Source organism: Pipistrellus hanaki (genome assembly GCF_964339955.1).
Source record: "Pipistrellus hanaki genome assembly, chromosome: 16".
Taxonomy (NCBI): domain Eukaryota; kingdom Metazoa; phylum Chordata; class Mammalia; order Chiroptera; family Vespertilionidae; genus Pipistrellus; species Pipistrellus hanaki.
The window spans coordinates 38,387,164-38,399,842 of record NC_140518.1 but is presented as its reverse complement, the minus strand read 5'-3'; the positions used below and the strand labels follow the sequence as shown (position 1 = coordinate 38,399,842).

Here is a 12,679-nt window from a genome sequence, read left to right as displayed (position 1 = left end):
CCAGTTAGGGTTCTTTTTTTTTTTTTCTTTTTTTTTTTCTTTTTTTTTTAGAGAGAGAGAGAGAGCGTAGAAAAGAGGGAGGAAGAGAGAAAAATAGAGAGAGAAGCATTTATATGAGAGAGACACATCAATTGGTTGCCTCCCGCAGGTGCCCAAACTGGGGGCCGGAGATTTAACCTGCAACCCAGGTACCTGCCCCTGACCAGGAATTGAACCCGAGACCCTTCAGTGCTCGGGCTAATGCTCTAATAACCACTTAGAAACACCGGCCAGGGCCTGAGCACTTTATGCCAAGCACTGTGCTAGGCATTTGCCCTACATGATGTCATCAGATCCTCACAGCAAGCCTATGAGTAGGATAACTTGCCTGTTTTGTAGACGGGGAAACGGGAATTTCAAGAGAATTAATAATTTGTTCAAGTTTGCACCTCCCATAACTTACCTCTTTGATGTTCTTCAATAGAACTTACAACCAGGGGCCTCGGCACGTCACCGAGATCTCTGCTGAGGCATTTAACGTGTCTGATGGTCTCCCAGGACCCTGGTGCTCCGGGGCCAGGACCAAGGCCTATTCATTCCTACTTAGAGTCCTTGTGGACTACCTAACCCAGCACTTGGCATGCTGTCAGGAGCCAATAAATGTTTGTTGAAAGACACAAAAAGAGAGAGGTAAGGAGGGAGGAATGAGGGACAGAGGGAGGGAAGAAGGGAAGGAGGGAGGGAGGGAAAAGAAGAGAGGCAAAAAGGAAGGTGGGGTGAGTGGGTAAACCCGGCCTGGAGACCGCAGGGGACGCTGCCAAGGTCCGGAGAAAGTGTTAGGCGTGTGGAAGAGGCAGGGACACTGGGCGGGCATTGTGGGTGCCCTTGGTGGGGGCCTGGCAGACTCTGTGTCAGAGCAAAGTCAGTCTTAATGAGAGAGTGTGGACAGCTCTGAATGGTAATCAGGAATCTTGGAATCTAGGGCAGGCCGGAGAAAGAGGTTGGGGGCACAGTGTCCCGAGCAGGTCGGGTGGAGAAACAAGAGGAGAGCCAGCCTCATGACACAAGGTCAGCAAGTCGCCACTCAGAACAGCCCCCTGATGGGGGCTCAGGTGTGTCCGGGTCCTTCCACCGCTCTGTGAGCTGGCTCACACTGGAGGCACCGGGACCTGTTTCTTTTCATTATTCAGGTCTTTGCTCAAGTGACGCTGTCTCAGAGAGGGCTTCCCTGACCACCCAGCCAATGCCGCCTCTCCCCTATGACCTATTGTATTATTTTATTTTATTCCTTTTATAGAGCTAACCACCAACGGAAATAATCTTGCTTATTTGTTTCTCTCTCTCTCTTTTTTTTAAATATATTTTATTGATTTTGTACAGAGAGGAAGGGAGAGAGATAGAGAGTTAGAAACATCGATGAGAGAGAGTCATTGATCAGCTGCCTCTTGCACACCCCCCACTGGGGATATGCCCGCAACCAAGGTACATGCCCTTGACCGGAATCGAACCTGGGACTCCTCAGTGCCCAAGCCAACGCTCTATCCATTGAGCCAAACCGGTTTCGGCCTTATTTGTTTCTCTTGTTTATGGGCTGTCTGGACACCCCTTCCTTATTTTGTGAGCTTTGTAAGAGCAGATGGTGCCTATCCTTTTCATCAATGCATCCTCAGTGTCTATAGGTGCTTAATAAGTCATAATCAAGTGACCCAGGCTGACTCTGAACATTGATGGGAACTAACCAGAGTTGAATCTGGATTCCCTGTCCATGCTGAGGTCTCTCCTACAAAGCACCGTGACTGGGTGGAGGTAGCTTTAAGATCCTGCAAACTGGAGATTGGGAGGGCCTAGGATTTCTGTCTTCTACCTTACAGACTCTCCGGGAGCCTCCTTACCCTGCACTCACACAGGTCTTAGCTGACCCCTGTGGAAGGGGCCATCAGGGTCAGTGGGTGACTCACCCTGTTGTCTGAATTACTGGGAGGAAAGTCCTAACTAAGCAAGAAGGCTAGGATACTTTGGGGTCTGAAAATGGGGAATGGGTTAACAGTTCTTTTTTTTTTTTTTTTTTTTTTTTTAATGGGCACCAGGACCAATGATTACCAGCCGCCCAGCTCCCAAAAAATTATGCTTCCAAAATCTCTTTTTTTAAAAAATATATTTTATTAATTTTTTACAGAGAGGAGGAGAGAGGGATAGAGAGCTAGAAACATCCATGAGAAACATCAACCAGCTGCCTCTTGCACACCCCCTACCGGGGATGTGCCTGCAACCAATGTACATGCCCTTGATCGGAATCGAACCTGGAACCTTTCAGTCCGCAGACCGACGCTCTTCCACTGAGCCAAACCGGTTTCAGCTTCCAAAATCTCTTGATGTCGATCCCGCACATAAAGCAATCTAGCTGCCCTACTGTGTGCCACTCATAACAGAAGCCCTTTTTTGGGTTAACAGTTCTTGAGAGGGCGGAGGACTGAGAGATTGGGACCCGGGGCTGCAGTCCTAGGGAGCTGGAGATTTGGGCTAGGACACAAGGGTTTCCAGGAGGGCCTAAGGCGGGGAGATGGAGCTAGATGCTGGGGGTTTGGGCATGGGGCTTCCCGGCGAGCAGGGGCTTGAAGCAGGAGGGTGCCCTTGGGCGGTGCTGAGGCACCAGGATTCTCCAAATATCTGGGGGCTGAGGGCTGTTACCATATTCTTTAACATCGTGCCTTAAGGGCAGAGATGTTCCTGAATCTGTCTGTTTTCCCCAGCTAGGACCAGCGGAAGCCAGTTCTTGCTTAACAGAGTAGAATATAAGTGACCAAGACTAGGAGAGACAGAGTGGCCTTCTCCCAGGGCTCTCCTCCCCCCTTCTCTCTCCCTACTGTCTCCACACCTTTCCCCCAAATCCCTGCCCCCAGCTCTCGATGACCCTCTCACGCCCCCTGCTGCTCCTTCTTTGAACAGCAATGGCCAGTCTACAGGACAACAGAATTCAATCTCTTCCCTTTCCTCCCGATGGACCGACCATTAGGACCATCCTTAGAGAGGGGAAGCTAAAGTCCCAAAGGGAAGGGAGTAGCCGGTTTGGCTAAGACTTAGCTGCTAAGTGAACAGAGCGTCAGCTTGTCGACTGAAAGGCCCCTGGGTTCTGACCCTGTCAGGGGCACATGCCCAGGCTGCAGGCTTCATCCCCAGTGGAGGGCGAGCAGGAGGCAGCCCATCGATGATTCTCTCTCATCATTAATGTTTCTGTCTCTCTCTCCCCCTCCCTTCCTCTCTGAAATCAATCAAAATATTTTTTTAAAATATATTTTATTGATTTTTCACAGAGAGGAGGGGAGAGGGATAGAGAGCTAGAAACATCGATGAGAGAGAAACATCGACCAGCTGCCTCCTACACAACCCCCACTGGGGATGTGCCCGCAACCAAGGTACATGCCCTTGACTGGAATCGAACCTAGGACCTTTCAGTCCGCAGACCGACGCTCTATCCACTGAGCCAAACCAGTTTCGGCAATCAAAATATTTTTTAAAATAATAAAAATAAATAAAATTCACCTTAAAAAATAAAAACAAAGGGAAGGGAGTAGGTATCTGCTGGAGAAAGAGGTGGGTCGATCTCTATGAGGTGTGTGTGTGTGTGTGTGTGTGTGGTGTGTGTGTGTGTGTCTGCGGGTGCTGTGCTGGGATTTCAGCCTGAGAAGTCACTGCTTCCTCAAGAAGTCTTCTCTGCCCCCCAGTCTGGGTTAAGGCTCCTGGCTACAAGCTTTCTTAACTCCCCGACTGCTCCTTTAGGGCATTGCCAGAGTTTCTAATTGTCCACTTAGTTGTTAGCTTTTGATGAATAAATACATGCCTTCCCCAGGGGACCTTGAGCACCAAGAGGGCAGAAACCAGGGTTGTTTTTACTCATCAACACAACATGACTGGTACACTGCGGATGTACAATAAATATTTGTTGAATAAATAAATGAGTGACATTCAAAGGGAGTTCTTAGGTGGGGGTTTAATGGGTGGTGTCAGTGGCATTGCCGGGGCTCTGGGGACAGCTGTGAGTCCAGATGTCCCGGCTTCTGCTCAGGGCCCGATCCACGTCTAGCCTCTGGTCTTGTGCCCAAAGGCCGTCCAAGCAAAAGGAGGCAGAAGAGGCCTCTCCTAGAGGGAGGTGGCACGGAGGAGGCATTAGGGCGGTTTGGATACTGAAGCTCCTCCCCGCTCTTCTTTTCTCCAAACTAAGTGTTTTAAAGCACTTCCTCCCGCTGCCCCCTACCCTCTCTCATCTGGGGAAAATGTTTCTTTCCCCTGACGAGGAGCCCCTTTCTTATCTTCTCCCCCGCCTCAGCTGGTGTGAGAGCGTGAACAGCACTCTCTCTTACCTGGCAGAGCCCCCAGGAAGAGACGGCCCTGGGGGTGGGCCCAGAGGCTGAGGAGGGAGTCAAGGCCCACAGGAGGCAGAGCGAGGCTCGTCTTCTTTGGCCCCTGGGTCAAGAGCGCCTCGGACACATCCAGCTTCAGCTGAAGAGGGAGGCCCAAGACCAGGGGCAGATCCAGCCCTGGCCCCGACCCATAAGACAGCACCACCTTCTGCAGAGGGGGTGGGACAGCCACATACAGTAAGTGATGGAGGAGAGAAGGAGCCACATCTACTCCTGTGGCCCGGCTTCCTAACTGCCTGCATTCTGCCTCTTAGCCACACCTCCTATCTACTGGCCATTCCCACTCCCAAATCCAGCCTCCATTCTGCCGGCTAGACCTTCCACAAAGCCACACCCACCCCAAGTCAATAATACAATCTAAATAAAAGCTGTTTGTGGCCCTGGCTGGGTGTTCAGACACCAAGGTCGTGGGTTCAATACCCGGTCAGCGCAAGAATCAACCAATGAACGCACAGACAAATGGATGTTTCTCTTCCTATCTCTCGCTCTCTCCACCCCTTCCTCTCTCTCTCTAAAAAAAGTCAATAATAAAGAAAAAGAAACAACCAATGAATCCACGAATAAGTGGAACGACAAATCAATATTTCTCTGCCTTAAAAAAATCAATGAATAAACATTTTAAAGATAGATAAAAGCTTTCTGCTTGGTGTCCCCAACTTTAAGATATGTCCCTTCTTAATATTGACATTTTGAAGTTCTCTTCCCTCCACTGCTACCAGGTGCCACCACAGGCAGTGCCCCTTCTTACTTGATCTCGGAGTTGGAGGCTGAGCCAAGAAGGGTTTTCTGGGGTCCCCAGGGCAAGGAGGTGGCCAGAGCCTGCTGCCTGCTGGAGTCCCAGGTGCACAGAGAAGGCCCAGGGCTCTACATGAGGCTGAGGGATATCTGAGGGGGAGAAAGGAGCCTCCTGAGGCCTCAGGCTAGGGATTCGTGGAGGGAGGGGGACAGCGGTGGAAGGAGATGGAGGAAGGCAAATACAGAGATGGCCACGGAGGGGGAAAACAGCCTTTACCTTGGAGCTTGAACTCTGCATGAGTTCCTGGTGGGAAGAATATCCCCGGCTGGGACTCTACAGTACAGTTTCTGAGGCTAGTGGGGGCAGACACTGAAATCAGGGCCTGTGGGTCCAGCCAGCTATCCCTGCGCAGGCAGGCATCCAGGGAAGGTACCATCTGGAGCCCGTGGTGGGAAGGGAAGACACAGGATGTCAGAATTAGGACACCTGAGCCCAGTCCCAGCTTCCCCAACTCTCAGTTCATGCCCCTCCAACACACAAGCATGTGGCCTCCCCGATGCAACTCCTATCCCGTCCGCTCTTCTCAGAAATGTGGACTCAAATCCCCATGGCCACTCAGTCAGCAAGGCTTTACCAGCTTGGGCCACGGCTCCCACCCCGGCGATGCGGTTACCGGCAGCCGGAGGCTGGAGGCAGGGAACAGCAGGCCCCCAAGAGCGATCCTCATGACAGGCTGCGGCTTTTTGGCCAGAGGCCCAGAGACCTGTCTCAGGTGCAGCACCACTTCCTCATCCACCCCCAGCAGCACCGAGTCCCCAAGGATCTTCACTTCCACCTGCGGAAAGGGGGAGCGAAGCAGAACCAGAAACCCCTGAGGCCCGCCTCCACTCATTTCTTCAGAGTCAGCCAACGATCGTGGAAAGAACGTGCCCGTGAGGAGTCTGCTAGCATCCTTGGCTCGCTTAGGACTTGTTACCCATCTACTGACTCAGCTTTGGAGTTCCCGTTTGAAGTGATTGGGGTTTTGTGCAGGGTAAACCAGATGACAATGGTAACGGAATGCCCGTCCAGTGACTTGATTCTGCTCCCCTTACTCAGATCAGCTCAAGACACCCTTCCCCTCAGGGCCAGATCGGGCTTACCTTGTGCCATTTCCCATCATCCAGCCGGGGTCCGGCGCCCACTGTGAACTGGGCCCAGGGGTTGTGCAGTTGGATCTCAGGCCTGCCGTCTCGAAGTCCCAGCACAAACCAGTCATCCTTTGGGTTGGTATCGCCATAAAAGAGCACTCCCTCTGAATCCCAGGTTCGAAACTCAAAGGAGGAGGAGCTTCTGGAAGGACACGGAAGGAAGGACTGGGTATGGGGTATGTCTTTGAAGGCCTATGTGGGCTTGGGGAGGTGAGGCGGTAAGGGAGAGAGAAGGACCATGAGATAGGGAGAAGAGAAGAGCTGATGGAGATGGTAGGTCAGGGGACTAGGTCAAGACTAGGCCAACCCCATACTTTTTGATCTTGGTGAGGTTAAAGATCATGACAGAGACAGGCTCTTGTCCGGGGCCATTGCTGAGGTGCACAGCAGGAGGGTCCTGGATCCCCTATCAGAGAAAGAAAATAAACAAGCTGGAATAAGGACATGCCAGAGACAGACAGAGGAGAGGCAGAGTTACAGGGCCAGAGGAGGAAAGACAGAAAGAGGGAAGCTCCTGGAAGCACATGGGCTGGTTACCCTGTGCTGTTCCTGCACCTGGGTGGGGGGGATCTGTCTCAGAGCCCGTCCCGGGTGGTTATGAGATGGTGGCGGCAGCAGCAGCAGCAGCAGCAGCAACCAACACGATTTGGCCAGAGGGCCTCCGCACTCCATAATCAGCCCAACTCCTCTCTGTGGCTCGGACAACTCTGGTGAGAATGCGTAAGAGCGGGCAGACTTGCCCAGTGTCGATGGGAGGTTAAAGGTTGCCCCGGGGGGGAAGGACAGGGGCTGGAGACAGGGGCATTGACCCTACCATCCTTCTGAGAAGCCAAATGAGGTAAGGAACAAAGTTCCCACTACCCTCCCCCACTGCTGAGGAAGTCTGAGCTGGGAGTTGGCATCCCATTCTCCCTCTCCTCTACAGCCTAACCTGGGTCCCCCAAGCCTTCTGCCCGCCCGGTGAGGCCGCCGGGACAGGCCTGAGCGTAGAAACAGCCCCGTCCCGCTCCTCAAGCGGCATCCCAGCGAGGACTAGACCCCCGAGGCGGAATCCCAAGTACCTAGCGGAGTGACTGCGGGCAGGTCCCTCTGCAGGGGTGCCGTAGTGTCCTTGTCTATAAAATGTGGACAATAATGCCTACTCTAGGCCGCTACTGTGCGTGAGGATTCACTGAGACAATGCAGGCCCAGTGCCTGGTATCTGCCCAGGGCCTCCCTCGCTGTTTTCCCAGGCCTCGGAGGCTGGCCTCAGAAGGAGGTATTGTCTCCCAGTGTGATTTAGTGGCTACTAAATTATCTTCTTTGATTCACTTGTTACAAGGCCTAAAACCACGTACCAACAGGAGTTCATCACGCTTTCCCTGACCCATTTAAACATACAAATGGCATCAGAAAAGCCACCCTAGAGCCATAGTCATAAGGTACAGAGGATAATCTCGGCCCAGTAGGTGAGGGGAATCTGTCTCAGAGCCTGTCCCTGGTGGTTATGAGATGGTGGTGGCAGCAGCAGCAGCAGTAACCAACACCATGTGGCCAGAGGGCCTCCGCACTCCATAATCAGCCGAGCTCCTTTCTGTGGCTCAGACAACTCTGGTGAGAATGCATAAGCCGTGGGCTTACTCCGGTGCAGGATGGGACAGCCCGTGTCAACAGCGAGGGAGGCCCTGCAGCCGGACCTTGACCCCCGCCCTCGCGCCCGGTCACGAGACCCCGCCGAGGGGAGCAGGGCCGGGGGCGGGGACGTGCCCGCTCTGCAAGCTGATTGGCTGGCGGGTGCGCGCTGCGGGGCAGAATGTAGGGGCTCCCCAGCAGCTGAGGCCGCTCCGCCCGCCCCTCCCTCGGCCCCCCGTAACCGCAGTCCGGGGGCGGTCCCCGCGCCCACCTCGCTCCCCGGCTTCCCGGGGACCCGAGTTTGTAGACCCTTTGGAAGGGGCCCGGGTGCCCTTCTCGGGGCCTTGCAGGACAGCAGCGGGGGTCCTGGGCTTCGGCTCCGGACGGTGGGGATCGGGATGGTTTTCGTGCAGATCCGAGAGGCCAAGGAGGGAGACTGCGGAAACATTCTGAGGATGATTCGGGTGAAGTCTGCGAGCCAGAAGCCGGGGTCTCCGAGGGGACCCAGCGTCGGGCTGGAGGGGTGGAGAGGGTGCGGAGGAGGTGGGAGAGGTCTGTGAGGAAGGGGGTGGAGGAGGTGGGAGTTGGGGGTGCAGGTGGGAGCGGGGATGGGTGGGGTGGAAGGGGGTGCAGGGGGCTGGGGAGATGGGAGGAGCGCGCCCTGGGGTCTTCTGCGCTAATCTGCTCTTTGTCCCCGCGCCTTAGGAGCTAGCTGAGTTTGAGAAACTCTCGGATCAGGTGAAGATCGGTGAAGAAGGTTGGGGCTCAGCACCCTGGTCCTGACGGAGGCTGGGAGGAGGTGAGGGGTGGGCTCCCTGGGCGTTGGCTCCAGGCCGGGCACACACCCAGGCCCCCTCTCTCTCTTTGTTGCCATCACGATGATCGGCGCAGACCTGAGGGCAGATGGCTTCGGAGAGAACCCTTTCTATCACTGTTTGGTAGCAGAGAGCCTGCCGGGGCCCGGGGAATCACAGGGTAAGAACACACCTCCACCTCGGAGGTCTCCTCTCCGGCCAGCCTCAGGGCTGTCTCCCGTGCACCCAGCGCCCTGGCCTCTCTGTGCGCTCTCTTTTTCAGAGCCCTGTGTGGTGGGCTATGGGCTCTACTACTTCATCTACAGCACGTGGAAGGGGCGCAACGTTTACCTGGAGGACATCTATGTCAAGCCGGAATACCAGGGTACGGGCCGAGGCCCGGGCTGGGGCGGGGGGAAAGCAAACCCATAGACCTGACCACCATCCAACCCCAACCTGTGGCCTTTTCTGATCCCCTTCAACTCACACAGTCCCTCTTTTGTCTTCTTCCTTCCGTAACAGGTCAGGGGATTGGTTCCAAGATAATAAAAAAGGTGGCCGAGGTGAGGAGGAGGAGGAAGAGGAGGAGGAGGAGGAGGCGGCGGCTCAGGCCCGGGGCCCTGGGAAGGCAAAGGTGGACGGGAGGCCCCCCGCTTGCCCGGAGCGTGAGAAAGCCGTTCCCAGGAGAGCCAGGGGTGTCTTTCCCCACAGGTGGCCGTGGACAAGGGCTGCTCCCAGTTCCGCCTGTCAGTGCTGGACTGGAACAAGAGGGCCATGGACTTGTACAAGGCCCTGGGAGCCCAGGATCTGACTGAAGCTGAGGGCTGGCACTCCTTCCGCTTCGAAGGAGAGGTGATGAGGAAGTTGGCGGGAAAGTGACTTCATCCCCTGGGGTTCAGGCCCTATTTGAGGCTCCCCCCCCCGCCCCCCCCCCCCAAGTTCAAGCACTCTGAGAGTATCTCCACTGCCAAAGGCCGTCCTGGAGGAAAGGAGAGTTAGGGGTGAATCTTCCTGAAGCACATAAAGAGCCAGACTTGAGGGAAAGGTCTTTCCACCCCTTACTGAGCTTGACAAATAAAAATGATGATTATATGTTTTGATGCGTTGAGTAGAGGAGTTGTTGACGTGACGTGCTTCAGCCCCTTGATGACCTTTCCTCGGCCTCTGGTTGGTGGATGAGGCTCCTGGGGGTAAAAGTGGGACCAAGAGGACGTTCACCGTCAGCGGGCCAGATTTCTTGGCCCTGGGCCTGTGGGATATAGAGGAAAGAAGAGCCAGGGGCCAGCTTGGCATATCGGGCTTCTTGGTCACATTGGGGACCCAGACAAAGGCCTCCAAGCCTGAGGCAGGTCCAGGGAGCAGGCTGCCACCTGGTGGTAGCATTTCAGGGGCGCTGGGAAGGCCTACGTCCCCTGACTGAATTTTGCTTATTTATTTGTTTAGAAGGAAGAGAGAAACATCCATTTGCTGTTCTACTTATTTATGCATTCATTGATTGATGGTTGTATGTGCCCTGACTGGGGATCGAGCCTGCAATCTTGATATATTGTTCTAACCAATTGAAGTACCCGGCGGCCAGTTGTCCTAAAATTTAAAAGTCTACTTCGCTAGCTAGTGCTCTTTCTTTTTCAAAAGTCACAAAGCGCCTGGCCGGAGTAGCTCCGTTGGTTGGAGGGTCATCCCGAGCACCTAAAGGTTGCCTATTAGATTCCCTGGTCAGGGCACGTATCTGAGTTTCGGTTTGATTCCTGGTCTGAGAGTGTTCGGAGGACAGCCAACCCATGTTCTTGCTCTCCCTTTCTCTAAGCATGTCCTCAGATGAGGACTAGAGGTGGGGGAGAAAGTCACAAAGCCTTTATTTTCAGTTTAGCAAAATCAAAACAAGCCTTTGGGATTCATGGTGGGGAATGAATGGGCTCATATCCTACTTTCATAATATTGTATTACACAAGTAATGTAGGTTTGTTGTAGAAAAATTGGAATGTAAATATAAAATAATAGAATCCATATTCTAACTTACCTAACTCTATTAGCCCTTTGGTATCAATTCTTCAGATTAAAAACAATTTTATTATTATTTGAGAAGAGAGAGAGAAAGGAGAGAGAGGGGGAATGAAGCTCGATTTGTTGTGCCACTTATTTATGAATTTATTGGTTGCTTCTTGTATGTGTCCTACCTGGGATCTGAACCTGCCTTGTCCTATCAGGGTGATGATTTGCCAACCAAGCTACCTGCCAGATTTTTAAAAATGTACATATATACAACCCTAAAAGGTTTGGCTCAGTGGATGGAGCATTGGCCTGTAGCACAAAGGGTCCCAGGTTCAATTCCAGTCAAGGGCACATACCTCAGTTGCAAGCTCTTTCCCAGCCCCCTGGTCACAGAACATGGAGGCAACCAATATGTTTCTCTTGTATCAATATTTCTCTGTTTTTTCCTCTCTTCCACTCTCTCTAAAAATCAATAGAAAAATACCTTCGGGTGAACATGAATATATAATTAAGTGTGTAGGAATTCAGGAGAGCATACTCTTTTTGCAAACTTTTTTCATTTAATATATTAGGAGCATCTTCCCATGCTATTATACATCCATCATCACTTTCCACAGTGGCATGTTATTCTCTTCATGGATGAGCAGTCGGTTTAATGGTCATAATTTAGACACTGACAGGAACAAGCAGATCACGTAAATGTGTAAATTGTAAGAAACCGAATCTATCTAGAGAGTTGGATAGATAGGTAGATATATCAATCCATCTTTAAAAACTCAAATGAGGCCAACGCCCCGGCGGAGAGGCTGAGGTCATCAATGGATTTGAAATATTTAAAGTGGATATAAAACTGTTTCAGCAATGCAGACAATTAAGTGTGTCGTTGTGGGCGATGGTGCTGTTGGTAAAACATGTCTTCTGATATCCTACACAACAAACAAATTTCCATCTGAATATGTACCAACTGTTTTTGACAACTATGCAGTCACAGTTATGATTGGTGGAGAGCCATATACTCTTGGACTTTTTGATACTGCAGGGCAAGAGGATTATGACAGATTACGACCACTGAGTTATCCACAAACAGATGTATTTCTAGTCTGTTTTTCAGTGGTCTCTCCATCCTCATTTGAAAATGTGAAAGAAAAGTGGGTGCCCGAGATAACTCATCACTGTCCAAAGACTCCTTTCTTGCTTGTTGGGACCCAAATTGATCTCAGAGATGACCCCTCTACGATTGAGAAACTTGCCAAGAACAAACAGAAACCTATCACTCCAGAGACTGCTGAAAAGCTGGCCCGTGACCTGAAGGCTGTCAAGTATGTGGAGTGTTCTGCTCTCACACAGAAAGGCCTAAAGAATGTATTTGACGAAGCAATATTGGCTGCCCTGGAGCCTCCAGAACCGAAGAAGAGCCGCAGGTGTGTGCTGCTATGAACATCTCTCCAGAGCCCTTTCTGCACAGCTGGTTTCGGCATCATACTAAAAGCAATGTTTAAATCAAACTAAAGATTAAAAATTAAAATTCGTTTTTGCAATAATGACAAATGCCCTGCACCTACCCATATGCACTCGTGTGAAACAAGGCCCATAGATATGGTCCCTTTCCCCACCTCAATACTAGTTAATTTGAGTAATTGTGTATTGTCAGAAAAGTGATCAGAACTAGTTTTTGTTTTGTTTTTTCTTTTGTTTAAAAGCAAGGCATGCTTGTGATGACTCTGTAACAGACTAATTCGGGTTGTTGAAGCTGCTCCCAGGTTCCACTCTGGAGAGTGATCTGAGACATCTAGTATTTTTTTTTTTTTTTTGTGGTGGGAGGGGAGGGGTGTGTATGTGGAGTTTGTTTTTATTTAGTCATTTTTTAAAAATCCTTTAACCTTTGGACAGCCCTTTAGGTGAGGAGGATGGAGTGATTCCACATTCCACTTCCTAGATCTAGTTTAGAAAACACGTTCC

General features: G+C 51.8%; 3 protein-coding genes across 4 annotated transcripts; 2 read left to right on the top strand and 1 right to left on the bottom strand.

The window, feature by feature from the left end:
* Positions 1-3,896: 3,896 nt before the first annotated feature.
* SHBG (sex hormone binding globulin) lies at positions 3,897-7,817 on the bottom strand. 2 transcript variants are annotated; one of them, XM_084863852.1, is made up of 8 exons: positions 6,861-7,817; positions 6,638-6,729; positions 6,276-6,465; positions 5,807-5,968; positions 5,410-5,569; positions 5,146-5,282; positions 4,338-4,545; positions 3,897-4,116 (listed from the first exon to the last, which is right to left on the bottom strand). In XM_084863852.1, exons 1-8 carry the CDS (start codon positions 6,993-6,995, stop codon positions 3,968-3,970), a joined length of 1,233 nt encoding a protein of 410 aa, XP_084719978.1. In that variant the 5' UTR covers positions 6,996-7,817; the 3' UTR covers positions 3,897-3,967. The 2 variants fall into 2 exon arrangements, with proteins under 2 accessions (XP_084719978.1, XP_084719979.1); XM_084863853.1 differs by having other exon boundaries at positions 6,879-7,309.
* A 141-nt stretch (positions 7,818-7,958) lies between these two features.
* On the top strand, positions 7,959-9,839 carry SAT2 (spermidine/spermine N1-acetyltransferase family member 2). Its single transcript, XM_084863864.1, has 6 exons — positions 7,959-8,398; positions 8,640-8,691; positions 8,826-8,909; positions 9,012-9,113; positions 9,251-9,291; positions 9,440-9,839. The coding sequence occupies exons 1-6, from the start codon at positions 8,333-8,335 to the stop codon at positions 9,605-9,607; spliced, it is 513 nt and encodes a 170-aa protein (XP_084719990.1). The 5' UTR covers positions 7,959-8,332; the 3' UTR covers positions 9,608-9,839.
* Positions 9,840-11,487: 1,648 nt separating this feature from the next.
* LOC311610700 (cell division control protein 42 homolog) lies at positions 11,488-12,268 on the top strand. Its single transcript, XM_084862221.1, has one exon. It carries the CDS (start codon positions 11,582-11,584, stop codon positions 12,155-12,157), a length of 576 nt encoding a protein of 191 aa, XP_084718347.1. The 5' UTR covers positions 11,488-11,581; the 3' UTR covers positions 12,158-12,268.
* The last annotated feature ends 411 nt before the right edge of the window (positions 12,269-12,679 follow it).